The sequence below is a fragment of the Camarhynchus parvulus genome, chromosome 7 (assembly GCF_901933205.1).
Source record: "Camarhynchus parvulus chromosome 7, STF_HiC, whole genome shotgun sequence".
NCBI classification, from domain to species: Eukaryota; Metazoa; Chordata; class Aves; order Passeriformes; family Thraupidae; genus Camarhynchus; species Camarhynchus parvulus.
The window spans coordinates 28096880-28109705 of NC_044577.1; the positions used below are offsets into that span (position 1 = coordinate 28096880).

The window sequence follows — 12826 nt, forward strand, 5'->3', positions numbered from 1 at the left end:
TATCCCAGGTTTTATGCATTTCACCAGACAGTCCAAGAGAGTGACATCATCTTCCTCACCCTGAGCTTTCCTAATCTGATGCCTTTACTTCTCATCTGAGATGTGCAGAAAACCATGAGCCATGATAGGAACCTGAGAGGAAAAGCCCAAGATGCTCTGGATTACAATGGACAGTGAGAGCTCCGGTGGAGCTCTGCCCTTAAGAGCCTTCCTGGAGTCCTTCAGCATTTTCCTACTGTCATATGCTGAGCTTTCCTCTAAACTCTTCCCTGACATCCTGGATGCAGAGTTTTCTCTGCTGGGTCAGAAAAAAAAAAAGAGGGATTTGAAAAGACTGCTCTCTGTTTTGATTGTCGTTCAGCCCTGGGCAGCCACACCAGAGAGCTCATGGAGATTCCTACCCTTGCTGTGTGTGACTTGCCAGCACCACAGGGGAGGGAGAGGGACCGAAGTTGTGGTACTATTTGCCAGTTTTAGAGTTGGAGAGAAAGGATCAGGAGTAGATGTTCCATCCTTCTATTCATCTTTGATGAGATCAGCAAAGGGGAAGGGGTTTTAGCTGAGAATATGTGTATGGCCAGCTGTAGCAGGTCAGTCAAAAGTCTGCATGGTAACTTCTTTTCTGCAAAGAAATTGTTTGCAAAGTTCAAGGAATTTCTATGAGATTAAAAAAAAAAAGGCAGTTAAATTGTGGGCTGCAAATTTTTATGTTATTCTTCCCAACTCTTGGAATGGCATCACTTCAGTGTGAACAGTCATGGAGTAGAGCCTGAAAGGGACCCTGTACAAGCCTATCAGGTGGAGTTAGAGTGTTTTTTGGGGTTGCAGAAAGTGTTGACATTCAAAGAGTCCTGGTTCTGGTTGTGGGATTGGCCTGAAGGATTTTTGCCTGTACCTGAGTCAGAAGGGAAGTGTGCAGAGTGGTCAGGGTAATACCTGGAGCTGAGAAGTCAGTGGAGCATGGGAAAGAAGTGAACTGCAAGGTGGTGTGTGGGACTTCAGCTTTTTCTTAATGTGAATATAGTCAGTTCTTAGCTTCAGTCTTGGAAAAGTGACTGTGGCCTCAGCTTTGAGACTTTTTGTTTTAAATTGGTGTCATGCTCCAGTGTTTGCAAAGTATCAAGGCAGGTTTTGTGGCAGCTGTGTTTAACAAAGAAGAGTTTGGTTTCGGGTCTAGTTTGTTCTCTGAGCAGTGAGCAAGGTGGAACAAGGTGAACATATTTGCGCAAATGGATCCCCTGGTTCTGAGGGAGTTAATACCAAACATTTGAATGCACACAGAAGTTTGCAGTGCTGAGCTGTCAAGATGAGCTGGTTCGAGTGTTGGATTTGAGCACTCTGACTAACTGCAAAGCTTGTAATGTGATCCTGGACTCTTTCAAAGGAGAACAGTGTGGAAACAATTTCCAATGAAGCTGCCTCTGTGTGTGCCCACTCTTACCAGCTTTCATCGCTGCTGGCAGTGGTAAAGAACACAGAGATAAAGGAAAAATTAGAATTGCTGCAGTCTTCCTTAACACAGGATTGCATTTCAGTGTGGATCACCTTGTACCTGCCGTGAAGAATAGATGCAGACTGCAAATGCTACAACAATGAAAAGAATGAAAGGCACTGCTTTTATCAAACATGTCATAACACAGGTTTAAAGCAATAAAATTACTGGAGCTTTGGAAAGTTTTACATTTCTTGTTCTTATCTTTGAGAGAACAGATTTTGGTTGAGAGAAGATAATTTGTGTAATAGCACTCTGCTTCCTCCAGATAGGCAATGAAAAGCTCAGCTGCCTGAACTAAATACCATGCCTGGGACTGCACTTGACACAAGGTCTTCAGGACCCCAGTGACTCCATCAGGAGGCCAAACCCATCAGGAATAAAACAGGCCTGCCTAGAAGCTCTGTGCATGTCATGGTTCACATAGGAAACACTTTTCTCTCTTCCTTATCAGTGCTTTACTGAGGTGGTTGTTGTTCTCAGCAGTCAACATAAAGCAAACCTTTTGAACTGCAATCCTGGGGTGCTGCTGGGGGCAACATTTCTGGTCATCTGTGAAAGGCAAAGCAATGACTTGCTCCAGTGAGATGTGAAAAGCAGGAATGTAAAAAAAAGCCAGTGAAGAGTTAGGTATCTTGCCTTTTTGCAGTAGTTCAGCATATAAGCTTTAGATAATAGATATTTCTCATTGAGCTTTCTCCCAGTGAAAGCGGTTTTAGGAGCATAGTGTTCATTTTAAACAAAGTCAGCAACAATGTATTGACTCCAATTTTATGTTCCCCAGAGTTTATTTTGGGTTTTTTTCCAATAATTTCTTTGAATTTTAAAACTCTAATCCATTGCCTTTCAAAGATTAGTAAGGGTTTTATATTTATTCTTTCCCAGTTTCTCATCACCAGACAGAACAAGAAATATTGTGACAGAAGCATGCAACTTCAGAAATGGTTTTTTCTGTAGGGAGATCTCTCTCAGACCAGACTAGCTAGGGGTTGACAATGCCTTATCCAAGGAGACTTTAAAAAACCCACCAGAGTACAACTCTTAAACTTTTGTATTGCATCAGTCACTGAAATGCAAGTGTGGCTTGATTTGAAGAGTGAAATGTTTAATGAAAAAGAATTTCTAAAACTAAATGTGTCTCTAGATCCCATGAGAGATTATTCAACACCGGTTTTGAATAATTCATTGAGTAATTTAGATAATATATGAATAGTAATAATCCTGCATCTGAGTGAAGACTTATTTCATGTCCTTTTATAGAAGACAGGTGCTGACTGAGGGAAGCAGAACTTGATTGGATGCAGCCTCAGATTAAGCTGTAGTTTGAAAATCTCTAGTTATTTTAATTCCTCCTTCCTCTGTGCAGCTCTAATGTGGAGGCAGAGACCCTGTGATCACCATGAATGTGAAAACAGACAGACAGAGTGGGGCAGAAACCATAACACCTAGAGAGAGAAATATCAGTGTAATATTCCCATATAAGCAAGGGAAATCAGTAGAACTTACATCTAAATCTTGTTTTACCCAATGTGTCAGAACCAAGATTAAATTTTGGCTTCAGAGTTTCCTTTCTGGCCCTTCTGAACGTTGAGGGACCTTGTGTGGAGCGTTTGAGGATAAATTTCAGTTCTTTATGTCTGCAAATGGTATTTATCTGTAAAACAGTCACTGAAAAAAAATTGCTGAAGACATAGCAGACTATAGATGAGCCTATTAATATCCATGAAAGCACAAATAGAAAAGGAACCACCAGGGCTTTCCTGTGCCCATGCTAAGCTTTCAAGTACAGCAAATTCCCCCTTGGTCCTGGCCCACAAGTAAAGGGTTTGCTCCCTTCTGCTGCCTGTAAATGGAAAATGTAACTGCAGCAGTATCTGGCCTGTCACATTCACATCTCCTTTCACTTCCCCCAGTGAAAAGACAAGTCAGGATCTCTCTTGCAGTTTCTGAAAGGTGTGTTGGGGTTTTTTTGCACTGTGTTCTGTATTCATTGCTGTACTACGTTATCCAGAGGATGCCAGGGCATCACTAGCCATTGGTCTAAAATACTCATAATGCTGCTTCAATTAGTCTGTAAGTAATAGGGCAAATGCAGGAAATTAACTTGTAAAGGTCCAGAGGCTGAATAACATCTCAGTTTGATATGAGGCAGGAGCAGGTAACCCTGCAGCATTAAAGGTGATTGCCAGCCAGTCACCTCAAGAGAGCCCTTGAGGTTGAAGTGCATCTCCTCCCCTGCCCCTCCCAAGTGTGTAAGGTCACAGTGTCACCACACAAGGAAGGATGATCCCCCTGCTCAAACTTTGTGGCAAGCTCAGGAGCTGCAGGATTTCAGGGAGCAGAGGAGATGAGTGTTGCACACACCTTCCCTCAGCCCTCTGTGCTTGGCTTTGCTCCTCAGCAGCACGCAGAATCACAGATGTGGAGTTCTTGCTCTTCTGCCTGCCTCAAAGCTCTAACCCTGCCCTCTGCCTTGCCACAGGGACTCTGCAGTTTCCAACAACAAGACCCCCCACAACAGCTCCATCAGCCACATCGAGTCTGTCCTCCAGCAGCTCGACGAGGCCCAGGTACAGATGGAAGAGCTCTTCCACGAGAGGAAGATTAAGCTAGACATTTTCCTTCAGCTCCGGATTTTTGAGCAGTACACCATTGAGGTAAGAGCTGGTTGCAGGACCTGGGGCTGGGGGGAGCTGTGGGAGGGAGAGAGGACGTGTGAACATACCCTGTGAGGGGACATCTTGGGCTGTTTGATTCTGCTCAGCTGTCCAGCGAGGGGGAGAGAGTTACAACTGTGCTTTAATTCAGACTGTTGGACCTAAAGCATGCTTTAGGATAAAGTGCCAGAATGCCTTGGAATAGGTGCATGGGTGCTTCCCTGACTATGCTGGGAATCTGCCTGCTTTGCAGAGAAGCTTTATGAGATGCCTGTTATAACTCTCTGTTGACATGAGTCACTCAGGAATTTGAAAGTTCTGTATCACTTATTAGTGGGGTTTGTCTCTTCAGATACAAACAGATACACGCCTGTCTCTAAGCCACAGAGTGAAAAAACGTGCATAAAATGAAAGGGTATTTAAAAGGTGGGCTTTTTAGACACTGCAGTGGATTTAAACAAAAAAGAAAAAAAATGTCCCTTAGAAGATTAAAAGCACAATTTTATGTCCTCGTGCAAAAAAAAAGGTCTTTAAGTTCTGTTTTGAACTTCTGTTTTGGAATCAAAAGCACTGGATGGAAAATTCATCAAAATATTGGGGTATTCTTGAAGTGAGAAATTTTGAAGCTATTCCAGCCAATCTCAGTAATTACTTTCTGTAGTTCTGATAGGAGATGAAAAAATAACAAAATGTGTATGAACTTGCACACAGAGTCTGTGAGACTGATGTCAGTGCTTGTGTCCTTTGTGGGGTGTGTTCCTCCTGCTGTATCCCCCTGGTGCTTGTTCAGTTCAGGGAGCACCTGTAAGTGTTTGAGGATGATATATTCCTGGAGGTATTGTTTGTAAATCTGTAGGTTTATTCATTATTTATTTATTGTTTGTAAATCTGTAGGTTTATTCATTATTTATTTATTGTTCGTAAATCTGTAGGCAGTCTCAAGGTGGATGCTGGTAACTGCTGGGAGGTTTAGAATGCTGTGTTACATTTTGTGTTTAAGACATGACAGGATGTATTACAGTGGAATAAAAGGCAGGAAGCAGGTGTCCAGTTTCCTAAAAGGTGTCCTGTTCTGTTGCTGAATGCCAGACATAGGAATCAGTGAGGAGTATCTGAGCTTCTCTGCTGTGACTGCGCAGTGAGGTATTTCCCTGCAGTCTGTCCTACAGTGCTTGTTAATTATGTAAATTAGAATAGTTTCATTTACTTACCAGTTATGTGCAGCTTCCTTGCTGGTGAGAGGCAGCATTCTTTGTATTTGTGTATAAATCTATAAATGTATCTATTTCATGTCAGATACTGCTTTTTCAGCAGAGTAGGTTATCTCCTATATTTAAATAGAAGATACTTTTTATACATGTTGGTGTGGCATGGCAGATGCTGAATAATTGCAAGTTTTACTTTAAAGATGTAAATGGGTGTGAATGCTCTACTTGAACATACTTATAAATGGCATCTGTGTTTTCAAACAAGAAGAAAGAGACAACCAATTTGTGCCTCTGGAGCACCCAAATGTGTTTGTAGACAGTATGTGGTGAACCCACCTGAGTTACTCATGAAGGTCTCAGCCTGTTTCACTGCAGATTCAAGGTCTGAACCTATAATTGTGCTGATTTAAGTAAAAGTATTTTTAAAAAATTAAAACAAATTACTGTTCTCAAATTCTTTTTCTTTGTAAATAGTCTTTCAATCAAAGAGTGTCACTGCCAGGCATTACTTTACTGATGGGGTAAGTGAGGCATCAGGAGACAATGTAAATTACATTATTTCCCTCACATGGGATACCAATATGGAAATACTTCGTGGATACCTTTGATTTGTTTCTTCATGGATCTTACTTCTGTATGTTCACAGAATGGAGTGGCTGTGATACATTAAGATACTTAAAATTGGAAATGTGCTTCAGAATCTTCTAAAATCAGATTAGAAAGAAAGGATTTTAAAGAAAATCACCATTAGTTGTCACTGTAGATTTGCTATTTTTTTGTAATATAAACATCTGAATTCCCTCTGCAAGATTAATATTACAGGGAAATCTGAGAGCATGTTTCATAGAGAGTCTATGGGCAGATGATTTTATTTAGAAAGCTCCCTCTCTTGGAAAAATATTTTTTATTTTAGAATAATTTTGATAATTTTTACTGAAAACACAGTGAAAAATATACCCAGATCAGTATCTTAAATTCTCTAAGTACAGTTAGTGCTTAAACAAGAAAGGCAGTTTGATGGATAATAAAACAAAGGCAGTTTGAAATAAAATGTTCAATAACACATGTATGCTATGCATTTCAAACAGCTGAATTGGCTCAAATTGACACAGTAATGGTGCTTACAAAGTAGATTGCAGTCAGTTGCCTCAGCTGTATAATGAAGATTCCAATTCAGTAGGAAACTGTTACAAGAATTAACAGAATTATCTCATGCCATTGTTGAGAAACAAAAAGATTTTTTCATCACCATAATTTAAAAGCATGTACTATTTCTGATGGTTGACTATTCCAAGCTAGTGAGGAAAAAAGAAGATGATGTTTAAAACAGGAAATTAAGTATTTTTTCTACTAAAGACAAGTAGCTTGATCTATGACTGGAAATGTATTTAGGTTTTAATTTTCCATAATAACCTAGATCCTGCATAGATTAAGAATTGTGAAATACTGTGTACCAGTATGATTGATTGTCAAATTAATTTCTCCTTTTCTAGTCTAGATAAGCCCCCTTCCATCTGTCCAAAGAGCAGTGCCATATTGAACTCATCCTTAGTGAAAGACCTGTACCTGCTGCAGCTGTGTTAATCCTTCCTGCACTCACACAAACTGCCTGCAAAACCTGGGTCCTCCTCCCAAACTCAAACATCTTTCTCCTCATTGCCACTTCTGCCGTGTCAAGCACCCAGTTTCCCATTTCCCCCCTCAGGTGTGTGTTCTTGGGTCTGTTGGTTCCTGTGCTCCAGGGAATCCCTTGACATGAGGACCCTTCCCTGGCAACTCTGGTGAGAGGAAGATTTGCATCTCTCTAGTGGAAGCTGGAGGGATGCAGCTGTGGGAGCCCATCTGCTTCCAACAGCTTTAGGGAAGGCTGCATGTTACAGCCCAGCTTCAGAAAACATCTCATGTTGTCTCTTTCCATCCAGTTTTGGTACTGAACATTTCCAATTCTTTTAATTTTCCCTGCTTCTCTCTCTCTCTATCTCTCTCTCTCCCTCCCTCCCCCCTTTCTAATTAATAGGGCAAACAAAGTAGTAGGATTTTTTTAAAAATTAACAAATGGCAAATGAGTGATTTGCCTTTTTGTTTTGCTTAGGAAGTGTCTTTTTTTCTTTGGAACCTACCCTGCTTTGACCGTTCTCCACAAATATTGAAATATGTGCCATTGATCACATAACCCATTCCTCTGGCACTCCTTCCTAAACCTACACTGTGCCCATCTGCTTTGTAGCCCTCCTGGTTTTTGAGCTTTTGCACCTTGACAGAGGTTTGGAGCTCAGAAAAACTTTAGGATTAATGATTACTGTACAATCAACACTTATTCCCATCTATTTAGGCATTATTGATCTTGTACTTCAGTGAAATCTGTCAACTATTGTTGCATTTTGTCTTCAGGAAAAATACTTTCCTTTAAGAGAAGCCACCTGCCTGTTTCTTAGCAGGGCAGACCAGCTGTGTTCATTTAGGACTTTTAAGGACTTCTAAGGCTCACAGGCAGCTTTTGTGTTGCCCTGGACTCATGGCAGGTTTGGCAGATATGAATTTGGGTACAAACACACAGGCCCATAGAATGTGCTGCCTGTTCTTTCTTGCCTTAATCTCATTATATTGACTGATATTTACACTCTGGGTTCTCGGGGTAAGTTATGAAATCCAAGCTATGGCAACACCTGAAAAGAGACATAACAGAAACATGAGAGACCCTGGCTGTCCCTGTGGGAGCTGTTCTGCCCTAAGTTTTAACACACAACTTGAGAGCCCATCCTTTATTTAAGGAAATGTGTCTAACTCTGATGCCTGATAGGTTTTAATCCTTTACCAAACCCCTGCACTTTTCAACAACATGGGATCCTTGGGATTATATGGTTGGTATTTCTATATGATACAGACTGGATTGAGTTTGTGTAGCCAGCCAGGTAACTCAGGAGATTTCATGGGATGTGAATGTGGGAGCTGAGCTGCTGTGAGGGAATCAGGAGCAGGGCTGGAGGGGTGAGGGCTGGCAGACATCAGCAGCTGTGCTGGCACCACACTGAGTATATTTTACATACAAAGCACAGGCTTGCTCCAGAGTTATATCCTCAGGAACATCTGTCAAGTATACCTTGTCCCTTGCTTCAGAAATAGTAATTTAAAGGCTTATTAACCATTATTTGAGTAAATGGAAATTTACAGCAAAATGCTGAGTAAATGTGTAAGAACCAAATGGTAAAATGCACTGAGTGGCAACCCCTAAAAACTTACTGCCATGCAGAGTCTTTCTGCATATTTTTCACTTTAAACTTTTGTAGAGAGATTATCAAATTCACCTGTAGGCCTCTGTAGAATGCTATGACTGAGAACAGGAATGATCTCAGCCAATACATGTGCAGCAATATTTGTTGGTTACCTGAAAAAAAACCTTCCACACCTGTAGGCACACAGTTTGTGGTAATTGGGAGTGGGGCTGTGGTGAGCCTCATCCCCAGTGGGTACAGCTGTGAGCAGCAGGTGAGCAGCACCGACAGCAATGAGCTGTAGAGTGCCCAGGGGCACTGACCAACCACCAAAGGGAGCAGGGGGCACACAGGTGCAATGCATCAACATGAGGGGTGTGAAAGGTTGGGCTAAAGAACCAGAATGGCAGATGCTTGAAGTCTTCTGATGTGGTAGGGTATTACTTTGTATGGGCGAATGCTTAAAGCCTTCTGAAATTGTGAGGTGATACTCTGTGTGTCACGGCTGTCTCAACTGTGACATGTGCTGTGATACTTCTCCCTTTCCTAGGAAAGTGGAAGTGTCCACTTTCCTTTCCTGGAAATGTACAGCTCCTTCCCTTGCATGTATTGTTTCTTTTCCTACAATGTGAAATGTTAGACAGAACCTGTTTTCTGTAGTCTTAGAGTGATGTGATTCCTATGGCAGGACAGTCCTGAGAGGGATTAAGGGGGTTCCCACTGCACAATATAAATTGGATCTTGTAAGCGGTTTGTTATATTTCAAAAAACCCATGATCACTAAAATCTTCACCTGCTGGATATCTAATTTCCCCACATTCAATTTCTTTGGCTCCATTTCACCTGCTAATTAAATTTTTCAGCCTTGATTTCTCTTGCTGCCTCTTCTGGCTGTTCACAACAATCCCTGAGCACAAGTTTAGGAGGAAACAGGAGCCAGCTTTCACAGCAACTCGTTTCACTGTTATTTACAACTCATTTGAGCATCCTATTCCAGGTTTATAACACTAGCTGTACCTTTCAAGAGTATTAGCTGCCTGCATGAAGGTACAAGATGTTTTGTAGCCCCCTCACTAAGAGCTGACACTCAGATGTGAACTTCTTTATAAGAAATAAGTATTACAGAGCTTTTGAGATAGATTTGAAAGAAATTTCAACCTTTTCTGTTCATAAGATGGGATCCTGTAATGTTTCTTGCTTAGTGAGTTTTTGTTTCTCTTTTCCATCTATACTGAGTTTTCCAGCTGCATGTCCCTTCATTTTAAGGAAAGGAATGCTCTAAGCTCTTCTGGGCACCCTGTGTTTTGGAGCTGAATCCCATTGTTGCTCCAGATATTTTTGGGATTCAAGGGAGTCAAAAGCACTGGAGCAGAATCATCACTGTGACAGTCCTTTCACACTTCAGTGGCTCAGGTCCCCACTAAGCCAGTGTGGCATCTCTGTCTGTTGTCAAAAAAATGGGGTGACAGTGTTGTCATTTTGCACAGCATCAGCCAAAACCAGGGCCTGAGAAAGAGGAACAGCAAACTTTCTGCTTATAAGATCTGTAGAAATGACAGTTCCATTTACCCTTTCCCATCTCAGTCTGCTCTTAGACCCACTTACACTGTCACATCCAGTCCTCTGCTCCTTCAGCCTGCTCTGAATGTTCTTACCTTGGCATTCCTGTTGCCCCATCTCTGGTGAGTGCCTTAGAGATCTGGTCTTACCAATTCTATTATAATTCCTCTCTTTCTGCACTCACAGACATTCCCTCTGCATCCAGGATGTGGATTTTTTTTTTTTCCTTCCTGGATCAAGTCTTACCTCTCATCTCATCCATCCCCACTGTTAATCCCAGCTGTATGGCCGTCACCTTTTTTCCTCTTGAAATGAGGTAAATCTTGTCTTTTCAGTGCAGATCTGCTCTGTGCCTGTGTGACTGTTCTTCCTCTCCTGGCTCATCCCCATGCTCTACCCACTCTTCTCACCTTTGCTTCTTTTCCTACTTGCACCATCATTTTTGTTCCAACCTGCCTCCTACATTTGCTTATTCTTCCCAGGCATCTTTACTCTTTTTCAGATCCCTCTCAAGCCCACTTGCTTTGTGTTGATAGCTTGTGCTCCCAGGATAGAACTTTCTTCCCTCCTCCTCATATGCCCTTCCTCAGCCCATACTTCAGAATATCAGCTTCTCTGTGATTCATTCTCCATAGAGCATTTATCTTCTTTCACTTGATTCCTCACTTCCCCTCTCTACCTCCTTCAACTGGCAAACAACATTTTCTGGTTGCCATTAAACATGACTTTAGATGTTAAACACTGAATTAAGGCCAAACAAGCAGCTTTCAAGCATCCTTTTGTAGAAAATCTCATCATCGGCACCATAAAAAAATACATCCTTAAGGATTTAGACAAGAAATTATTGGAGATGTACAATTTCCTGCACAGCAGCTGCTGCAGCTCTGGCAGGCTCTTTGGCCTAATTCACAAGCTGCATGGAAGGCATGAGATGCCTGGGCTGCTCCTGTTGTCATTATTACTGCTGCTGCTTTTCACCTGTGTACACCTCTCTACAGCTGTCATTATTCTCCAGGACTGAAGAACATGTCCCTCTCCATTTGGTCAGGTTTCTTGCTGATGTTGCAACATGACAAATCCAGGAGGCAGCAAATGCAGCAGTATTGCAGGGGTGGGAATTTGGATATATTAAGTTGCTGCTTTAGGAGGATTCCTGCCTAAGAGCTTTGTGGTCTAGACTGTGGTCACTGTGTCTGCACGAACACAGACCTGGCTGCCATGGGCTGTATATCCAGAACTGCTCTGGGACAGTCTCATGGAGCTCACACAAACCCAGCATTTACTCACATGCTCCACCCTTTCTCTGATAAGGATATCTCAGATATCTCACTTCATACTAAAGTGGGTTCACTGCCAGTGCTGCTTCTCCTCCCATTCTCGTGGCAGCAGGAGCATCTGTTTCAGGTGAAGAATGACAAAATGTGCTTCCTAGGCTCATTGGAATCAATACTTTGTCATGGCTTTCTCCCATCAGTACTCCTGGGTTGTTTGATCTTCCTTTAGTAATAGGGAGCTGTTTTTTGACCACTGACCTCATATGACCCACAGAAAAGGAGGGTGGCCCCTTCCAAGGAGCTGGCTGAAGTGTGGCTGACAATGAGTCACATGCAGCTTTCCTTGGAACAGTGTGGAAACCAGGGGATAAGGCTGCTTGTACTAGTGTAGACCTTGCACTCCTGCTCTTGCTGCTCTCAGGACCCTTCTGCTTTGGTGAAATTGCTTTCTCAAGCGACAACAGAACAGACCAGAGCTCCAGTCTTCTACTACAGCAGGGCTTCCCTTCTCTCACTGCATGTTGGGGGTGCTGAGGTCTATTTAGAATCACTAACACTGGTAAATAAAGTGAATAAAATAAGTGCTGTCAGTTCTTCCCAGCAAAACATGTGAACAGGGTAAATTAATCAGCAATTCTTCTTTGTCAAAAAGGAATAAAACAAGTTCATGGCCAAGTGACCCTCATTTATGAGAGGGGGGCCTTCCTGACAGAGGCCCAGTGCAATTGGATCTTGCCACAGCTTAGGGGATAGGACACTTCTGTTTAATGCTTTAACTTTAATGCTAAAACTTTAGTCCAAGTTTTATCAGAAATATCAAGGGCTGACTCATCTGTGAAAGCATCCTTTTTTTAGACTTGAAAAGTATATGGCTGTAGTTAACAGAGCTGCCTAATTACATCTTCTTCAAGAAAAATAAATCATTTTCCCTATACCCAAATCAAACCAGTACATTCAGACTCTGGCACTATTTCCAAATGGTCCTGTTTGAAGTACAGAAAATGCTGGGATTTTGAGACATTGTCTGTAGAGAGAGAAAAGGAAATGTCCTAATGAGATATGCAAAGCAGCATGGTCTCTGGAACAGGGCACCAGATTGGGATTCAGGAAACCTGGGTTGTTATCACAGCCCTGCTATTGCTTCTTGCCTTAGTGTGCTTTAGATTCCCTGCTAGCCATCTGTTTGTTACTCAGAGCAATGTACCCAGCCTTCCTGTACCCACTTAGCCTGAGAAATTTGGTGTTGTTCCACCTCTTGCTGTGCTGATTCCTTCCTCTTTTCCCCTGACCCAGCGCAGGGGATGACTGTCGCTCCTTCATCAGCCCTCACTCAAAGGCTACTTCCCTCCTTCCTTCTTCCCTCCCCTGGGGGCTGTGCTCTTGGCCTGGCAGAGCTGGCACTCACTCTGACAGCTTTGTTACT

The 12826-nt window shown here is 42.2% G+C and overlaps 1 protein-coding gene across 6 annotated transcripts in view; it reads left to right on the forward strand.

Moving 5' to 3' along the window:
• The window catches only part of KALRN (kalirin RhoGEF kinase), a 465987-nt gene that overhangs the window by 286337 nt on the left and 166824 nt on the right, over positions 1 to 12826 (forward strand). For all 6 annotated transcript variants that reach the window (XM_030952836.1, XM_030952840.1, XM_030952837.1 and 3 more), the window contains exon 14: positions 3975 to 4149. In XM_030952836.1, coding sequence (XP_030808696.1) covers positions 3975 to 4149 — 175 coding nt within the window. The remainder of the gene's footprint in view (positions 1 to 3974; positions 4150 to 12826) is intronic.